Consider the following 15,804-nt stretch of genomic DNA (forward strand, 5'->3'; position numbering starts at 1 on the left):
CCTTTGAACGGAAAATTAATTGCGAAGAGCAGATGAACATGCTTCATTCGTTTTTACGGTGTACGTGGGATTTCTCGGATTTTTATTTAGTCCTTTTCTGACCCAGTTTTTTTGAAGGATGAAGGGGATGTAGGAGGAGGTAGCTAAATTTGGAGCAGAGCCTAGGCTCGAGCTGATTTACAATTCATAGTCAATTAGGGCCGTTAATAACGCTGTAGATATTTTTATTCCGGGAGACATGTGGCTAAGGCAGACATATTCCTCGTGATCACTTAACACCGTTAATAACACTGTAATTATTTCAGGATATAGATCACGAGATTCGTTAGTTGTAGTGGTAGCAACGATCGAGGTCTGAAAGCAGTTACTGTGGACCTAACCCAGCCACCTAGAAGATGACGTCTACTCCATTCAGACTGTTCTTCTCCGAGGAGAAGTATACGTCAGCTCGAGTTTAGGAAATGGATGTTCCTTGGTAACCGGGACTACACAAAAGAGCTGACAGTTATAGTTAGCCCCCATAAGTCGTGTCACAGGCGAGGCTCTGCAAACTGGGGTCAAAACACACACAGGGTCTGCTGATTGAGGGTTAAATGAGCCCCTTTTCAGTGCTCTCGCGGCGGCTAACTTTGCTATCCACCTCTGCGTCCCTCTATACCTTCCACTGGCATTGCAAATTTTCGAGCTAACCCATGTGCCAATAACCAAAATGTTCTGCAACGTTCAACAAAATTCTGCAACGTTCAACAAAATTGAATTCATAGTTTCAACATTGTTCTTGCTTCGAGTTTAATCAAGAGACTTTGTGCATTTATAGTAAAATCGAGTAGATGAAACTCAAAATTGTTGAAGTATTTTAAACATATATTGAAGATGTCAATGTATGACTTCTCTATTAAAATCATTAACGGAAGAAATAACATTCAATTTGGTTTCTATTTCTTGCAATCGGTGCAGTCAATTTTTATTTTGCGTAAAGATAGTGAATTTATCGAGGATCTTCTTGCGAGGGGCGTAGACCATTTGGAATTGGAGATATTAATTCCGGTCAGGTCTGCGACGTTTTTCAGAGCTTGATAGGGAGTAAGATGAACGGCGAAGAGGATCCTTGAAGTTAGCATCTCTCGGGTGGAGGCGCGTGATGAAAGGGGCCGCAGGAATTCCACCTCGGTGGCCCAAGCTTTCGGGGCCACTTCGATACAGGTGAAGCCCCGCTCAGAACGCGAATCGTCTCCGCAAGCCTCTTCGGGACTCGGTATCCACTCGACAAGGCCTCTTCTTCACGCTCCGGAATCACGCGACTCTCGCTCAAGCCTCCGCCTTTCCACTTGCACGTGCTTCTGCAAGCTTCGCGGCAACTCGCATTGATTTATCGCGGTCAACTCCTCTTCTTCCTGGAGGAATAACCTCCGGAGACTTGTCAGCGAGGGGACGCGGCCCCTGCAACAGTCGCAGCGATGTTAACCCATTTGCATCCCCAAGGAACAGCGAAAAATTACGTTCGTGTTTCCGGCCTCGTTACACGTGCTGATCACGAAAGTGGAGTAAGTTAAAATTCTAAGGAACTTGATCATGGCAAAATTTAGCAACAATGTTGAGAAGCATCGATAAGAGATAACTGTTATCTCAACATTTTCCACAGGGTGAAATTCAGGAGAAATTGGTTCGTCCAAATCTCTAGGTCCTACAATTTTCCAATATTTAAATTTCTAAGCCCTCCCATTTCCGAATATTCAAATTTTTCAATATTTAAATCTCCAGACCCTCCAATTTTCAAATATTTATATCATATTTCTATCGAAATTTTCTTCTAAAGATTTTCCACGTTGTGTAGCAAACGGGTTGCTCTAACTTCTCAAAATAGTTCAAATCTGTTGTCAAATTAGAAAAATCTTCTTAAGAGAAGAAGAAGAAGTCACTTTAAGTTGACATCATTAGCTGATGTATAGGATTTTCTTTTCCACCCAGCATTCTGTACACTGTGCGACGCGGCGCGTAATAATTTAAAAAATGTTTCTCCAGAAGAGATAGCCATTATCTCAACATTTTCCACCGAGATGATTCAGAGAGCCTCCTCTTTGGCATAGCAACCGGAGACCCAGTAGTTCCAGTAGGGTGTAATTTCACGTGGAGCTTTTAGAGATCTGTCATTACAGGAGATAGTTTGCTATACAATTGGGTGAAGCTTGGGTCCTCGCGTTTCCCGATCGTCTGGCTCGATTGCATCCCGCCTGGCGCATCTGCGCATATTTACACATGTCCGGGACAGTCCTCGGGAATGTCGGGGGATGCATTCCCGTCGACGTGTCCCGTCAGAGAGATCTTCGTCGACATGTTTGCCCGCTCTTAGGGATGCAAGTCAGGCCAACCGCATTGCGCCACCCCCACTATATCAGTCAAGCCTGCTTATAAAAGGTATGCTTGTAATTTTCGTTTCGGGGACGTTCTCCGCGGGTTTCCGGTGTCCTGTCCCCAAGCCAACCGGAAGTCCGGGCGCCGCCGTCGACGACTCGGTGGATCGTGTTATGCAACGCCGAGTGTCGCCGTTGCATCGTTATTTATGCAGTTTCCGCGAACGACGGTCGCGATGCATCCGAAACGCGTCATCGGTGCTCCATGCACACGCCAGTAGAATGGACGACGGTGTTCCTCACGGATCAGTGATCATTGAACCGATCGATCACGGATCATCGGTAACGAATCCGATGAGTTTCTCTCACCTTGTCCTATTTTCCCGTTTTCTTTTCACGGACGACGGTCGGGCGGTTAATTCCCCTGTTTAATTACCATCTAAGATGAATGGTAGAGCTAGCCGGCTCACGGGGATCGATTTCCTTTCCACGGAAACAATGTCTGGCTCGAGTTATTCAGAAATTAGACGGGAGAATCTCGCTGGAATCCCCGCATTAATCAACGCCCGGCGTTATTTCGCTGGGAAATTAGGGGCTGGCGAAATTCATACGTTCGGGGGTGGAATCTGGGTAACAGAGGGAGCTTGATGCATGAAATGTAAGCGGAATGAGATACGTGTCTTTAGGGCTTGTAATTTCTGTATCTTTATTAAATAGTTTCGAACGAGCTCTCGCACGGGATGTTCAATGTTGCGATCGAATTAAATGAATATCTTCGGTTAAAGATCGGGGAGGATTTTGCTGTGTACGGGGATAGTGTCGCCCTCGCAGGAGGGTAGTGGAATCTCCGTTCTCAGGATCGATATTTTGTTGCTAAGGTAGAAAGGAGGTACGTCAGCATTCTACAATTATTTATTACCAACGGTATTGCATGCATTTACCTACGCCACCGATAATAGCATAGTATATAGTATCACAGACGAGAGAGATATAGGAAATATATATATATCTCTTCTGTGACCTGACACCTTATGGGACTTGGTGTCCACAGGAATCTGTAGTACCGACACCTTAAAATACCAGTGATAGCAATAATTTTCTTTAAATTATATCCATAATTTGCTATTAACCCGGCTATAAATATTGTGCCCCTAGAAATAATAATAATACATCTTTCTAATTCTATAGAGGTGTTGACACTGAATGGTAATGGGACTTAATGGGAGTCACTCTGGGGCGTTAGCGCACCAATACCGACGGACATCAAAATACATTGGGTGTCAGTGTCAGGTCTATTCCTATATCTCGTTTGCGATAGTATCTCGTCGATAGCTGTGTTTTCAACAAAATTCCACAATAAAATTCTGGTTAACCGTTCGTCGAACAACTAGAAAATCCACTGCTCGAAGGAGAACAAAACCAGAACAAGCATCGACCGCCATCTGCTGCGACCCAGCTAAAACCGTGCACAGCCTGTGCCAATTTTGACCACAGCCGGTTGTCGATTCAAATGAAATGGTGTTGAAAAATTCCTATTATGCGAACGCGGCGAGTGGTATTATGCAAATGGCCCAAGCACGCGATCAGCTAAGAATAACATCGTCCACGCACTCCCGGCGCCGATCGCAAACCAATTAGTCAATCGTGAGTCATCGAGTCGGCTAATTTTTACAGCTCGATTCGGGCTCCGACGCGGTTTGAAAGAGGGGCAAAGTGGCGCGTGGGTTCATCATCCGGCGCGGAGAAATTGCAACCGGCTCGTCACCTCGGCTATATTAAATCTTTTCCGCATAAACTAAACGAAGATTTGTCGTCCGCTGATTAACAAGTCTCGTTAGTCTCGTGAGAGTTCGTGCAGAGTTCGGCGAATTGAATTCACTGAATTCCCCATAAGTGACCCCGTATATCGAGTCGCGAATCGATGCGTAATAATGATTAGAACTAGACAATTTGCATTCTAACCAGTTTTCATGATTTTATGCTCTCTGGCCCTGGGAAATTGGACACGATTGTTGGAAGTGGAACCACGGTTCTCGAAATTGCATCAAATTTAGTCTGCGCTTTCACGCATTATTATAATTGGATTGTGCAATTCAACCCTTAGCAGTCGAGGGGCGATTCTGAGAGGCGCCACGTTACATTATATTGTTTACATCATTACATAGGTTAGCGTCTAATCAATTACTACACATTTAAGTATTGTATGAGGCGTTACATTTATTTCGTATCCATAAAATGAAGAAAATTATATACAATGGAATTATTCTAGGTCGGACGAAATGTTTAATTGTCAAATAGCAATGATAGTTAGCCCCTTGTCGTTACAGTGATCGAAACGTCTTTATCCCGAATCAGATTTGATTTCATTTAAAACGAAAGGCGTAACATTCATATTTGCTAGACTTTGATCGAAATCTTCATGACAAGTGCGGTTCGTTAAAATACGGCAAGGGGTTCACGAATGGAGATACATGGTGATTAAAATGATTTCACAGAGAGAAATCAGAGAATCTGCGCGCAGAACAGTCACCAGCAACCGTGTGGGTGGGTGGAGCGGGTCAATCGGCGGGTCTAGCGAATTCTCCCGAGCAGAAGCTGGAATTCATAAGCGTGCTATCACAAGCTGCGTCCCGACGAGAGCACAATCCAAATTTAGCCGGTTGCTTACGCGTCGTCTGCGCACTCGTTAGGTCGCTCTCACGACTTTTCTACAATTTTCTCCGAAAACACCGATAGCCTCCGTCACCTGGAGAACCCCCTGCAGATCCTCCGAGGTCCGATAAAATTCAACCTGAAAGCGTAATGGCTGTCGATGCTAGATACCGTTAATCCTCTTTGAAATTTACAGCGCAAAGCCACGTCGCTTCTCTGACATATTCCAGACTTTCAAAGCTAATTGACTAGTTTCAGGAAACTAGTCTGTTATCAGGGCAAGGGGGGGGGGGGAACCCTTGTAACATCCTGCGACAAGGCGTCGGTGAAAAGTCGTCGGGAAAGTTTCGTTCGATAAGCTGGCTCGGGAAAGGCTGCTTCCTCGACGGCCGATGCAATTTTACTCGGTTGAGTCATCGCATCGCGCCGTTGCAAAAGCCCCGACGGAAACGTACGAATTAATTGGACCGTTAAGGATTTTTATGCTATAACGATGACGAAAACGGAGGCCGAGCTCGTTCCCGGAATCGGCGCATAATCGTCTGGAAAGCTATCCACGGCCAAAACTCGCTCCTTCATTCGAAAGAATGCATTTTTCGTAATAATCCGATCGCTCAGGAGATCCGCGCAACGACCAACTTTCTTTCCTAATTAAATCATTCAAATGTTACGCTAACTCTGTTAATATTCGCCGGATATAATAACGACCATGACTCACACCGTCTACGATACGTTATCGAACAACGAATCGCCTAAGAACAAAGAGGGCAGTGATTCCGATCGTTCGGAAAGTAATTTCGTTTTTCGTGTAGCGATAACATTGTTGTTTCTGTTTGTTATTACTAGACTGCGGATCTCCGTGGAAAATAAACATTGCCTGCATCGATTGCAAGGGATAAACACTGCATTGATTGTTATTTCTTCCCTTAACGATCTTTAACATTTTTACAATTTCCCATGAAACTGGTTGCGTCACTCCGACCACGTTCGTCCAATTTCACACGTCGCTTGGAAGCGGCGCGTAACAGAAAAAAGCAATGATCGAAATAAACAATTACTTTTTCTAATGAAAGGATCTGCATGAGAAAGGGATATTCAGCATTTCAATTAAACTGTAACAATTGGACTGCGGATTTTGATGCGAGATAAAAATGATTTGCAGAAATCGAATGGGAGCCTCATTCTTGCCACAGCTGACGCAAAGGCGCGCAGAAATCCGTCTACAATGGCCTCACCGTTTCGAAATTATTAATCGACGCATTATAATTGATCCATAAAGGTACCCTGCCGTAACGAACAGTGTTACGCGTTTCCTCGACCGGTGAAAGTAAAAGTGGCGGTTCACCCGCAGCCGGAAAACCGTCGCGTCGCTTCGGTTTTCGAGTCTTATCGACCCGCAGTGTTCAGTTCTGCTATCCGATAAGGATCATGGGACCCCATGGAACTCCATCGAACGACCTTTCCCGTGAAACCGAGGAAACCAACTCGACCAGGCCGAGTTTCTCTCGGCATCGATCGCCCGCACGATTTTTATCGACGAGCGCTCTCCTGTTCGGTGTTCCTAGTGTTCCGACCGCCTAACCGCGAACTATGCGACGACAATAATTGCATCCGCTCTCTCGAGCAGGCACCGGAAACGTAGAATTCGCTTTCCGGCGTGAAACGGTTCTCTCGGGCGTTTTTCCGAGCTGGATTATTCGCGACGCGTTTTGCACTCGCGAATTGAGCAGTTCGCGTTCGTGCGTGTTCTTCGCGTTAAATTAATCCGCATCTGTGGCGGACGCGACCAACAGTCGCTTCAGCAGTTTCAACTGGGTTACGGGATTATTGCGAAACCGCGGTTCTGCCGCGATTCTTTGTCTCGTTCGCAATAATCGCTCGGTTATGGGGTCGGTGACCGGTTTTCGGCACCGTGGCGGGCGAACGAGCTGTTTGATCGGTTTATTGGCTGCTGGCAGCAGTCGTTTCATTGTTAATGCAGTTATTCCTCTGTTTCGACGCGACTGCGTTATCTTCTTTTCATTTTTTATAGGGAAGTTCATTATCCAATAATTTCTTTACGCTTGAAACACTACATTGAAAGTTCAAAATCGAGACACGAATTCGACAAGCTTTTATTGCCAGCTTGTTGCACACTCCGTTCTCTTTTTTTTTTTTGCCACAATGTAAACCGATGCACCCTATGTTTTCGCGTCGATTCCCCGCAACAATTCACCCCTTCTTCGCAACAATTCAACCCCTTGTTTAATCATATTTACTCGCGTCCCCGCCGGAGCGTTTCCGTTCGATTAAACGCGAATCCTTTTCGTGTTTTCGGAGCGAAACCGACACTCGAACTCCGTCGAGAGGTTGTCTCACGTAATAAATCAGCTCCGAACCCCGTGTCCCCCGTGAATCCGGTGAATGAAACCGCGTTCGGAGCTCATTAAAAGGAAATTCTTTTTCGGTTTGGACGCACACGCACCGATTGATTAAGCGCCGATCGAGAACGTCAGAGGAACGGGGAACTCGATCGACTGACGTCAAACTGTCTCAAGACCACCGAGAAGTCTACCGAGCGGGCATGAAAAATGAAAAACGCGCTGACACACTTTCACTCTTGAGCGGCGTGCAACCTGTTACACGCGTTCGCAAGACCGCTGGACGCTATTGAAAATCCCTCTAATTATGCGCGAACACATCAACCTGATCGGCGACAGACTGGCTGACTGACTCAGGCGTCTCTCACCTAGATCTGTCCGCTGCATCACCTTGCAATCCTTTTTTTGCACAGCAGCAATTATTCTTTTCACCGGATTCCAGTTTCTTTCATTGTGTTATTCCACGTTGTTTCGTTGCAAGATTTTACAACAAGCTTTTGTTCATTCCGGAACGAAAATACAGCGGAGGGTAGCTGAAAGCTTTTTGTTGAAAATCGAAAAAATACTGCGAACGTCGCCGCGATCTCCGAAGAACCGTGGAAAACGCAGCGGGCTGACAGTAACGTTTCGTTCGCCTAAGTTATATGGGTATTACTTTTATTATCTGCCCGGACCAAACACCATAAACTCCGGAAACTGTCACAGAGTGTTCCCCAGCGGTGCGTGGAATTGTGGCGACGACATATTAGTAGCTTCTCATTGTGCAGTCGAAGAAAAGGCTCCGAGGGGTGGAGATGCGTCGGAATCAGCCCGCTAAGGGTTGCCACAATACGGGCAGGTGAAAAAATAGGGTATCTCAACGACTTAGGGCAAGTCGGGATCGGGATCTCTGAAAATTATATGCAGATCAGGAAATTTTCGGCGATGTTTGCCGTTCGAGTTAAGCGGACAATGCAAATTATCCACGTTGACTTCCTCTTATTCTTTTGCATTGTGCGCATCAATCTTCGCACTTCAGCATAAAATTATACATATGGTCACAGTAGAACGATTAATATATTCAAACAGAGGTCTTTAAGACATTCGAAAAGACGTGTTTGAATTGTGGTACACCATTTTTGATGAACTTTCGCTGGACACTTATCCCGTAGCTGGAATTTCGGCCACGGAACAAGCTGAAAAGAATATCGATTTGCACAAGGAGTACACGAGCAGAGGGTTAAATAAAGTCGTAAAGTGTGTCGGCCAGGTCAGAACCGTTCCCAGCATCTTTTCATCTCTCAGTCTCAGGTTCGTGATTACAGGGTAGCTGGCGGGTTCGAATTAGATCCCTGGGACCAGGAAACATAATGTACAGCAGGAAGCATCGAGGGCGAATTTTATTTCCAGCTGGAAAACGTTGGTTTGCGCGCCGCGGGAATCGTGGCAGCTACCGTTCGGATATTTTTGGCGCGCTCTTTTCCTTTTTCTTCTCCCTCCCCCAGTTCGTCTGAACCGACTCTGGCAGTTGATTCTCTCGATTTTTCACGCGGACGGCGACGCCTCTAACGCATCTTTCTCTCTCTCTCTCTCTCTCTCTCTCTCTCTCTCTCTCTCTCTCTCTCTCTCTCTGGTTGGGTTTTTGCAACGTGCGCTGATTATAAAACGCTGCGAGCCTACGAGCCTTCGAATCGCACTCGAGCGTTCTTTTGTTCGCGAATACGCTCCGGGAACGATATCGAATCGCAGAGACGACACCCGAGAGCTCTCCATCGCATTGCAGCACCATTGTCGATACAATGCAACCTCGATATGGATCGGTGCATTGTCCAATTATCTATGTCGTGCTCGATCGCACGGCCAATCGATGACAGTCCCATTACCGGCTCGTTCGTTAAATAACCGACTGAAATATCAGAACATGGATAAACCGGCGCGACGCGACGCGTTTACGCTCGCCGTGATAATGACGTCGACCAGAATAGTGCTACTGTTTTTAGAATTTTACTTTTCCCCGGTCGAGACGCCCGCCTGTGTCTCCCTGGATGCGCTGGATGCACTCGGACGTCTTCCAAACACGTATCGATCGATTCTTTTATTCGAATGTCTCTCGGAGGTTCTAGAATTTTTATTTTTATCTAGTTCAACCATTGACATTCGGATTGTTCTAAAATTATTGGCACCTAGTAAGAATTCAGTCATTCTTACAATCAGATGAAATAAATTGTTTTCAGTTTGCTTTGCACTCGGAGTAGTTGTTCTAAATTCTAAATGTTTAGTAATTGACTAGATACCGACATAGTTAATAATGTAAACAATATTTTGAATAATGCCACAGCAATTTTTAACGAGTCGGAATATCGCGACCGTTGTTTTCGAGCCGATTACTAATTAGGAAAGCCGCCCCTACGAAAGGGCTGCCCACGAACACGAGAAGGAAGCTTCAGGGGTTGCCGAAAGGGGGAGAGAAAGAGAAACCCAGGATGAATGGTGGGGGCAACGAGGCGGTGGGCACGATGCACTCTCTCGCGTCTGTTTAGTCGTTCGCCGTGCGCGCGCCACGCTGTGTCGACGATGTCAGTTCCACGGTGTCAGTTGCGAGCAGACCTTCTCATCTCGGTGTGACTATCAAACGATCCCAAGGATCATAGTGATCGTTGACAACGCTCTTCTACAGGGGGGGTTTCGGGGGGGTTACACGCGTGTCGGAGTTCGTTCGAATTCGCGAAATTTCGCAAATGTTTGCAACAGTTCGAGAAGGTTCAATAACAAAGTCCTCCCTAGCACGATTTAGCTGGAGCGTAGGATTCCCAAAGTGAAGAACACGTTCGAAATCATTCGCGTCGGTTTCCGTGGGTTGTCGATTCGTTGCAAGGTGAAGAACACGTTCGGCAAAGTTTGCATTGGTTCGACGAAGAGTAACGAAGTGTAAGAAAGTTCACGCAAGTTATCGTGGAGTTGTTTAACAAAGTGAAGAGTCGGCAAAGTCCGCGACAATTTTCCCGGAGTGTAGATTCGCGAGGCAAGCCGACTCGTTTGTCGCGGATTGTCGCGGTCGGCTGGTATCCAGGTTGCGAGTACTCGAATCAGGTCGCGCATAAAAAGACCGCTTGCTCGTATCGAGAGCTGTGCAGGCCGATACTCGAGCACGGCTCATTAACGGCTCGTCGAAGGCGAAAGCCGGCCGATAACGTTATCTTCCTGTAGCAATTGCGGGCTCCATCTCGCGACGGCCATTGTCGCGGGACGGTTCTTGTCAACAGGTGATTCCTCGGTACCATCGAGACCGATCGAATCCGAGGATCGAGCTCGAAACGGTGATGAGAATCGATAGCTTGGAAACAGAGTAGACGACTTTCGGTAGCCGACTTTCGGTAGCCGACTCGACTGGAACAGTGTTTTCCGTTTGGTCGGGAGGTTTCGTCGGCTGATAAGGTCACGCCGTCGCATGTGCCAGGAGACAACAGTTGATAACGGAGCTCTAAACAGAGAGTGGAAAGGGGCTTGTTCGTCTGGCGCCTTGTTCTCCTCGCTAAAGTGACACGTCGCCTTGGCCAATAAAGCGACAGACGGTCTAAACTGAACGGATCGGCAGCTGCACTCTTTCACTCGGTGTCCCGGTGTGCCTCGTTCGTTGGCCCCTTCCTCGCCGGGTTAATTTCGGACCAAGTAGGCGGTCTCTCCTCTCCTCCGCGAGGGAGAAAACGATCCACCGACAACAACATAAAAGAGGGTAGAATAGAAAGAGATATATTGTGGTTGGTTTGTGTACAAGTGAGAAAAAAAAAGAATCGAGCGAAATGACTCGTCGGAACTGAATCCCGGAGAGAGAGAGAGAGTTCCGGAGGATTCGGTCAGGATGATGATGGCACCGCAGGTTGTGGGTGTCCTGCTGAAGAAACCTGGACAGCAGAGCCACCCACGATTCCCGCCGTTGGACCCGCAGGAGACCAAAATCAGGGGTGAGTTCCGCTTTTTCTTATGGCTGTGTTTGTATAGAAATCATTTCTAACTCTTCAGCAAAGTCTCCTTCGTTCGGCAAAGTATAACATTTAAACCGAAGCAGACAGTATGCCATGTTGTACTTTGGCCGACGTACACCAAACAACTGATAAACAAAAGTAAACACAGCAACGAACTGTGCAGTCTACTGAATGAAACGGCCACTGGACGTACCTTGAATGAAGCAGGCAAACTGAACGTTCGCGACCTAACTGAAAAAGGATACCTAATCCTGTCGATAGTGCACCAATAAGTGCGAAAATCGCCTAATCCCCGGAGCACACGGTAGCACCTCCAACTTTTTAAGACGGCAAACCATCGTCGGTTTGCCCATTCACTCGACAAATATTAGCGTAACTCTTAACCAGAAAACCAACGACCGAGTCACGACCTAGGGCACGTTCTAATCTCCCTGTTATCGTAACGACGTACACGGGCACGGATCGCGGTAATTTTGACCACTTTCGTTCACAGCGAAACAGTTTCGATCGATAACTAACACGATCAACGAGAGCAACTCTCTTTTCCTGTGTTTCTCTCGCTCTTTCTCCTCTCGATCACGGACTCTATCGAGCAAATCGATGTATCCTAGCAAAGTAGTACGTAGATTAGAAGTTTCAGGGAACAAGCGAGCGTTCACTCTCGTTGCGAACAGCGCAGCGCCTCGAGTTACTAGCTGATAAGACCGGGTGTTGTAACAACACGGCCCAATGAATCATAACATCGATAATATTACAAGGATCGCGGCCGAGGAGGCCGGTGAATGGTGAGTTGACGTTTTCGCATGCGTCGTGGGACGTCCTCGCTTTCCTGTCGCCAAGCAAGCTGTTCTTCTTTCGGGCTGGGAAACTTCAATTCCGCGATCCTGTTTCTTGTCCGAACGTCCTTGGAGCGCTACGCTCGTCGTTATTCAATTCTTCAATTGCCAGATGCCCATTGTTGTTTTTTGATTGTATCGAGTCGTTCGGAAAGTCGTCTCGTTTTCTCCGAGGAGAATCAAAGCGAAGTGATAACTGGACAGCGGATCTTTATGCAAAATAAAAATGTTCCGCCTGAACTGCAACGATCTGGAGTGAAATTTATTTTCTTTTAGTTAGTTTAGAACAGGGTTTGGATAATTGTTTATAAATCTTTCAGTCGGAACAAAATCCTATGAGAAACTGCATGTGAAAGTAGCTGGAGGTTCTATGTTATTCTATGTTATCCAATTGCAAATGTTCACAAATTAACTCTGGTTAATTAGTTATCAACGATTGTTGCGCGGGCTGATTGTTTCGGAAGTTTCCATATTGCGAAAGACAAGGAGGGTCGAACTGTGCGACAAAATTTGTTAATAACTAATAATTTAAGCATCCAACCTGCATGAAACTGAAATGGGAATGTAGCCAAGGCTTCATTTTATATCCTACAGTCTTAAAAGTTCACCGATGAAGTCTTTAAAGTTGGCAAATTAATTATGAAAATGTTACTTGTCAAACTATTCGAGGTTATTCGCGAAATTTCGTCACTTCCGTAACGCTAGAAAATTGTAGCTTGCAGCCCCCTCAGCAAAGAAGTTTCGCTTCAAAAGATCATGCAGGTCCGAAGCCGTGCTCCTAATGGGAAAGGGCCGGTTTCAACATCGAACAGACGAGCACGGCGAGAAAAATATCAGCGCGAAATTCTTGCGGTGGCGTTTTTTCCATTCTCTAGTCGACGGAAACTCGCAACCTCGGGTTCGATTGACAATTCGTGCACCGTAACCCGGTATCTGGGCTACCGTGGTGTAACGGGATACGTTTACGCGGTTACCCGCACCGGGGAACATGAAAACTGGCTGGTTGGCTGGCCTAAGTGCGACCGATATCGGCGCAGTTGTTTTTCTTGTTGTTCCTTTTGCCAGCACCCACCGGTGGATCGTGATCGTAGACCCTGACACCGTCTCCGCGATCGTAATGTCAGGGTTGACGACACCTGGGCTAATTTCACGCGAACCAGGACCAGATCCGCGTCGCCATAATCGGCGACGACTTTGGATTTTATGCTTGTCCTTCGCGTTCCCCGAGCACTCCGTGGCCTACGGAATCCTGGAAACCTGATATTCCAGGCGTGAGACACGAATTTTGGCTTTGACATTCCAAGTGACATGATCGGAATCATTTTTAGCCGAGGTTTCATGCTTTCGGCTGCCGAGAATCGTTTAAATGCAATGAATTTATGTGTTCCTCCACGTCTGAATTTCTATAAAATAATTTGTGACTTCCTGCCACCTTTTGCAGGCCGATGTAGTCGAAGAAGTGGAATAAGTGGTAGATGTTCTTTTTGTACTGATTACTCTGAAAATTATTGAACTATATGCCCCATCCACCGTGTCCTCTTAACGTTAATCGTCAAAGCCCGCTAACGAGAAATGGGGCGTTACTGTTTCGAGTTCGCGAGTAACTGCGCGCAATCGTATATTTTGATCGCGTCGGAGTCGATTTGTTTGCATGTCGATAACAGACGATGCCGTTCTATGCTTCTTTTTTATCTAATCTAGAACACACGATTTCGAGTATTTGTTACGTGGCTTTGTGGACACTGTGACACTACAATTAAATAGAATCGAGAACACTCGAAAAGCTAATTCATTCATACAAGAAAATTTGTCGTTGCTTCTCGAAAATGTTTTATTAAATCGGGAGCTGGTAGTCTTATTGGAAAATGTAATTCAGATTTTCAGATATTTAAAGCACTGTGCTCATTGTTCTATGAAGGAGATAAGCAATTGGAGCGTAAAATTGCTATCCCAAGTTAAACATCTGATATCCGCTATTTTATTTCATTCTTTCATCTGGAAAGCTAATCCTTGAGGCTTTTATTTAATTGTTGAGCTTGCACATTTTGAACAGATGAACGATATGAAACTTCTATTCAGTTCCCCCCTCTCTGTGCAACTCCTCGAGCAGTGCATAGAAATTTGCATAGGGGAGAATTAGAGCCGCGGCCCGGATATGTCGAAGTTGACGGATCCCAGACCGATGTTTAGGTCAGAATGTTTGTTATGCGGATGGTTAATTGTAGCCCGACAAGTGGAGTACCTAAATTCCACCGTTTACGGCAGGTCAAGAAACAGTAAAAGGAAAGCAGGTGAGTCTATTAACGCGTGTACACACCTGTACTGGTTCTGACGCGGCCGACAACGTTGAATCTCTACCTGCCATTCCTCCCTGAGCCCGCAATTATCCGCGGCCCTTTCTCTTCTAACGGAATCCTCGTTGAATCTGCCGGGTTTTCCGACGTTCCCTCCATTTCCTCTTCAGATTCGAGGCAAATTAATCCCGAGCGTGGGAGGAACCTCTTTTCCCTTTTCACTTGCCGACGAGATCCAACGAGAATCCCTCCTCGAGTATTTCTCGCTTTCCGTATCGACAATTTTTTCACAGGATTGAAATTAGCACTTCATCTACCGAAACTAGCTTCATCTGCCTTTTAATGATCGCGTTGCCTCCGGAAGAAGCTTAACAATCTCCCGTGAAGTAATAATCTGGAAAGAAGCTTCTAGATTAAATTACACGCGAGAACCTGTTTGTTAAAACGAACGAACCAGCAGCCGCTGTTGAACAAGTATTACATTATTTTTACTCTGTCAAACAGAAGCAAAGATAAAATTATTTTTCGCACTTTCTGTTTAAAAAAACGAAATTCCAGAATCAAGGAATATAATCTGCGATTCTGCACTGTAATCCACTCGACTCTCACGCTCCGCGTGTCCGAAAATCGCCGCTTAATCGTGCAGAAACAGTTAATCGAAGGGAATCTTGGTCCCCGAACGTTCCCGTTAATTTCCCAGCGATTTCCTTCCGATTTCCGTGATTTCTCCAATCGACCTAAAGCAACTAAAAAAAAAACTGTTCGCCAGAGGTTAGTCGCCCCTTGACTTTCATCCCCTAAATTTGTCTGTCTATCTCGCCTCCCGTGGGGCTCGCCAGAATTTTTCGCGAAACGCGAGTGTCGCAGCTCTCGAGGACATGGTTTTTGTGAAAAGGGGGGCAAATAGCCAATGGGACCCCATCGAAGGGGGCACGCACGAGTGTCCGCAAATGGTGACGCACGTTTCACACTTCGGTGTCCGCGTGTGCGACACGGGAACAGGATCTTCGAGGTGTCGGGGCTGCTAACTCGATTTTTTAAGCGTTGCAACCTTGCCGAGAGAGAGGATTCCCCATAGAATGCCCCATGTCTGGCTCTGCTGCGCTACGGAGGAATCGATTTGCGAGCCGAGTGCCAGTGAGACAAAGTTGCGAGGACCCTTTATGTCGCTGTTTATTTATTTTTTCGCTGCTTTTAGCACGGTACTAACTTTCCAGTCAATGTTTGCAAGCTTCGCACTTTAACTCCTCCTTCAACAAAATGGTAATTGAAGAGTACAGGCTTACAGCTTGATTTTATTGTTTTACTTTCGTTCGACGTAGCTGTTCTACAATAATGTTTCAATGCAG

The 15,804-nt window shown here is 46.2% G+C and overlaps 1 protein-coding gene across 1 annotated transcript in view; it reads left to right on the forward strand.

The window, feature by feature from the left end:
• Window positions 1–9,896: 9,896 nt before the first annotated feature.
• LOC143215324 (uncharacterized) overlaps window positions 9,897–15,804 on the forward strand; it is a 47,233-nt gene continuing 41,325 nt past the window's right edge. Inside the window, exon 1 of the mRNA XM_076437377.1 lies at window positions 9,897–11,304. Within this exon, the coding sequence (XP_076293492.1) occupies window positions 11,202–11,304 (103 nt within the window). The 5' untranslated portion in view covers window positions 9,897–11,201. The remainder of the gene's footprint in view (window positions 11,305–15,804) is intronic.

This window comes from Lasioglossum baleicum, chromosome 13 (assembly GCF_051020765.1).
Source record: "Lasioglossum baleicum chromosome 13, iyLasBale1, whole genome shotgun sequence".
In the NCBI taxonomy this organism is placed as follows: Eukaryota; Metazoa; Arthropoda; class Insecta; order Hymenoptera; family Halictidae; genus Lasioglossum; species Lasioglossum baleicum.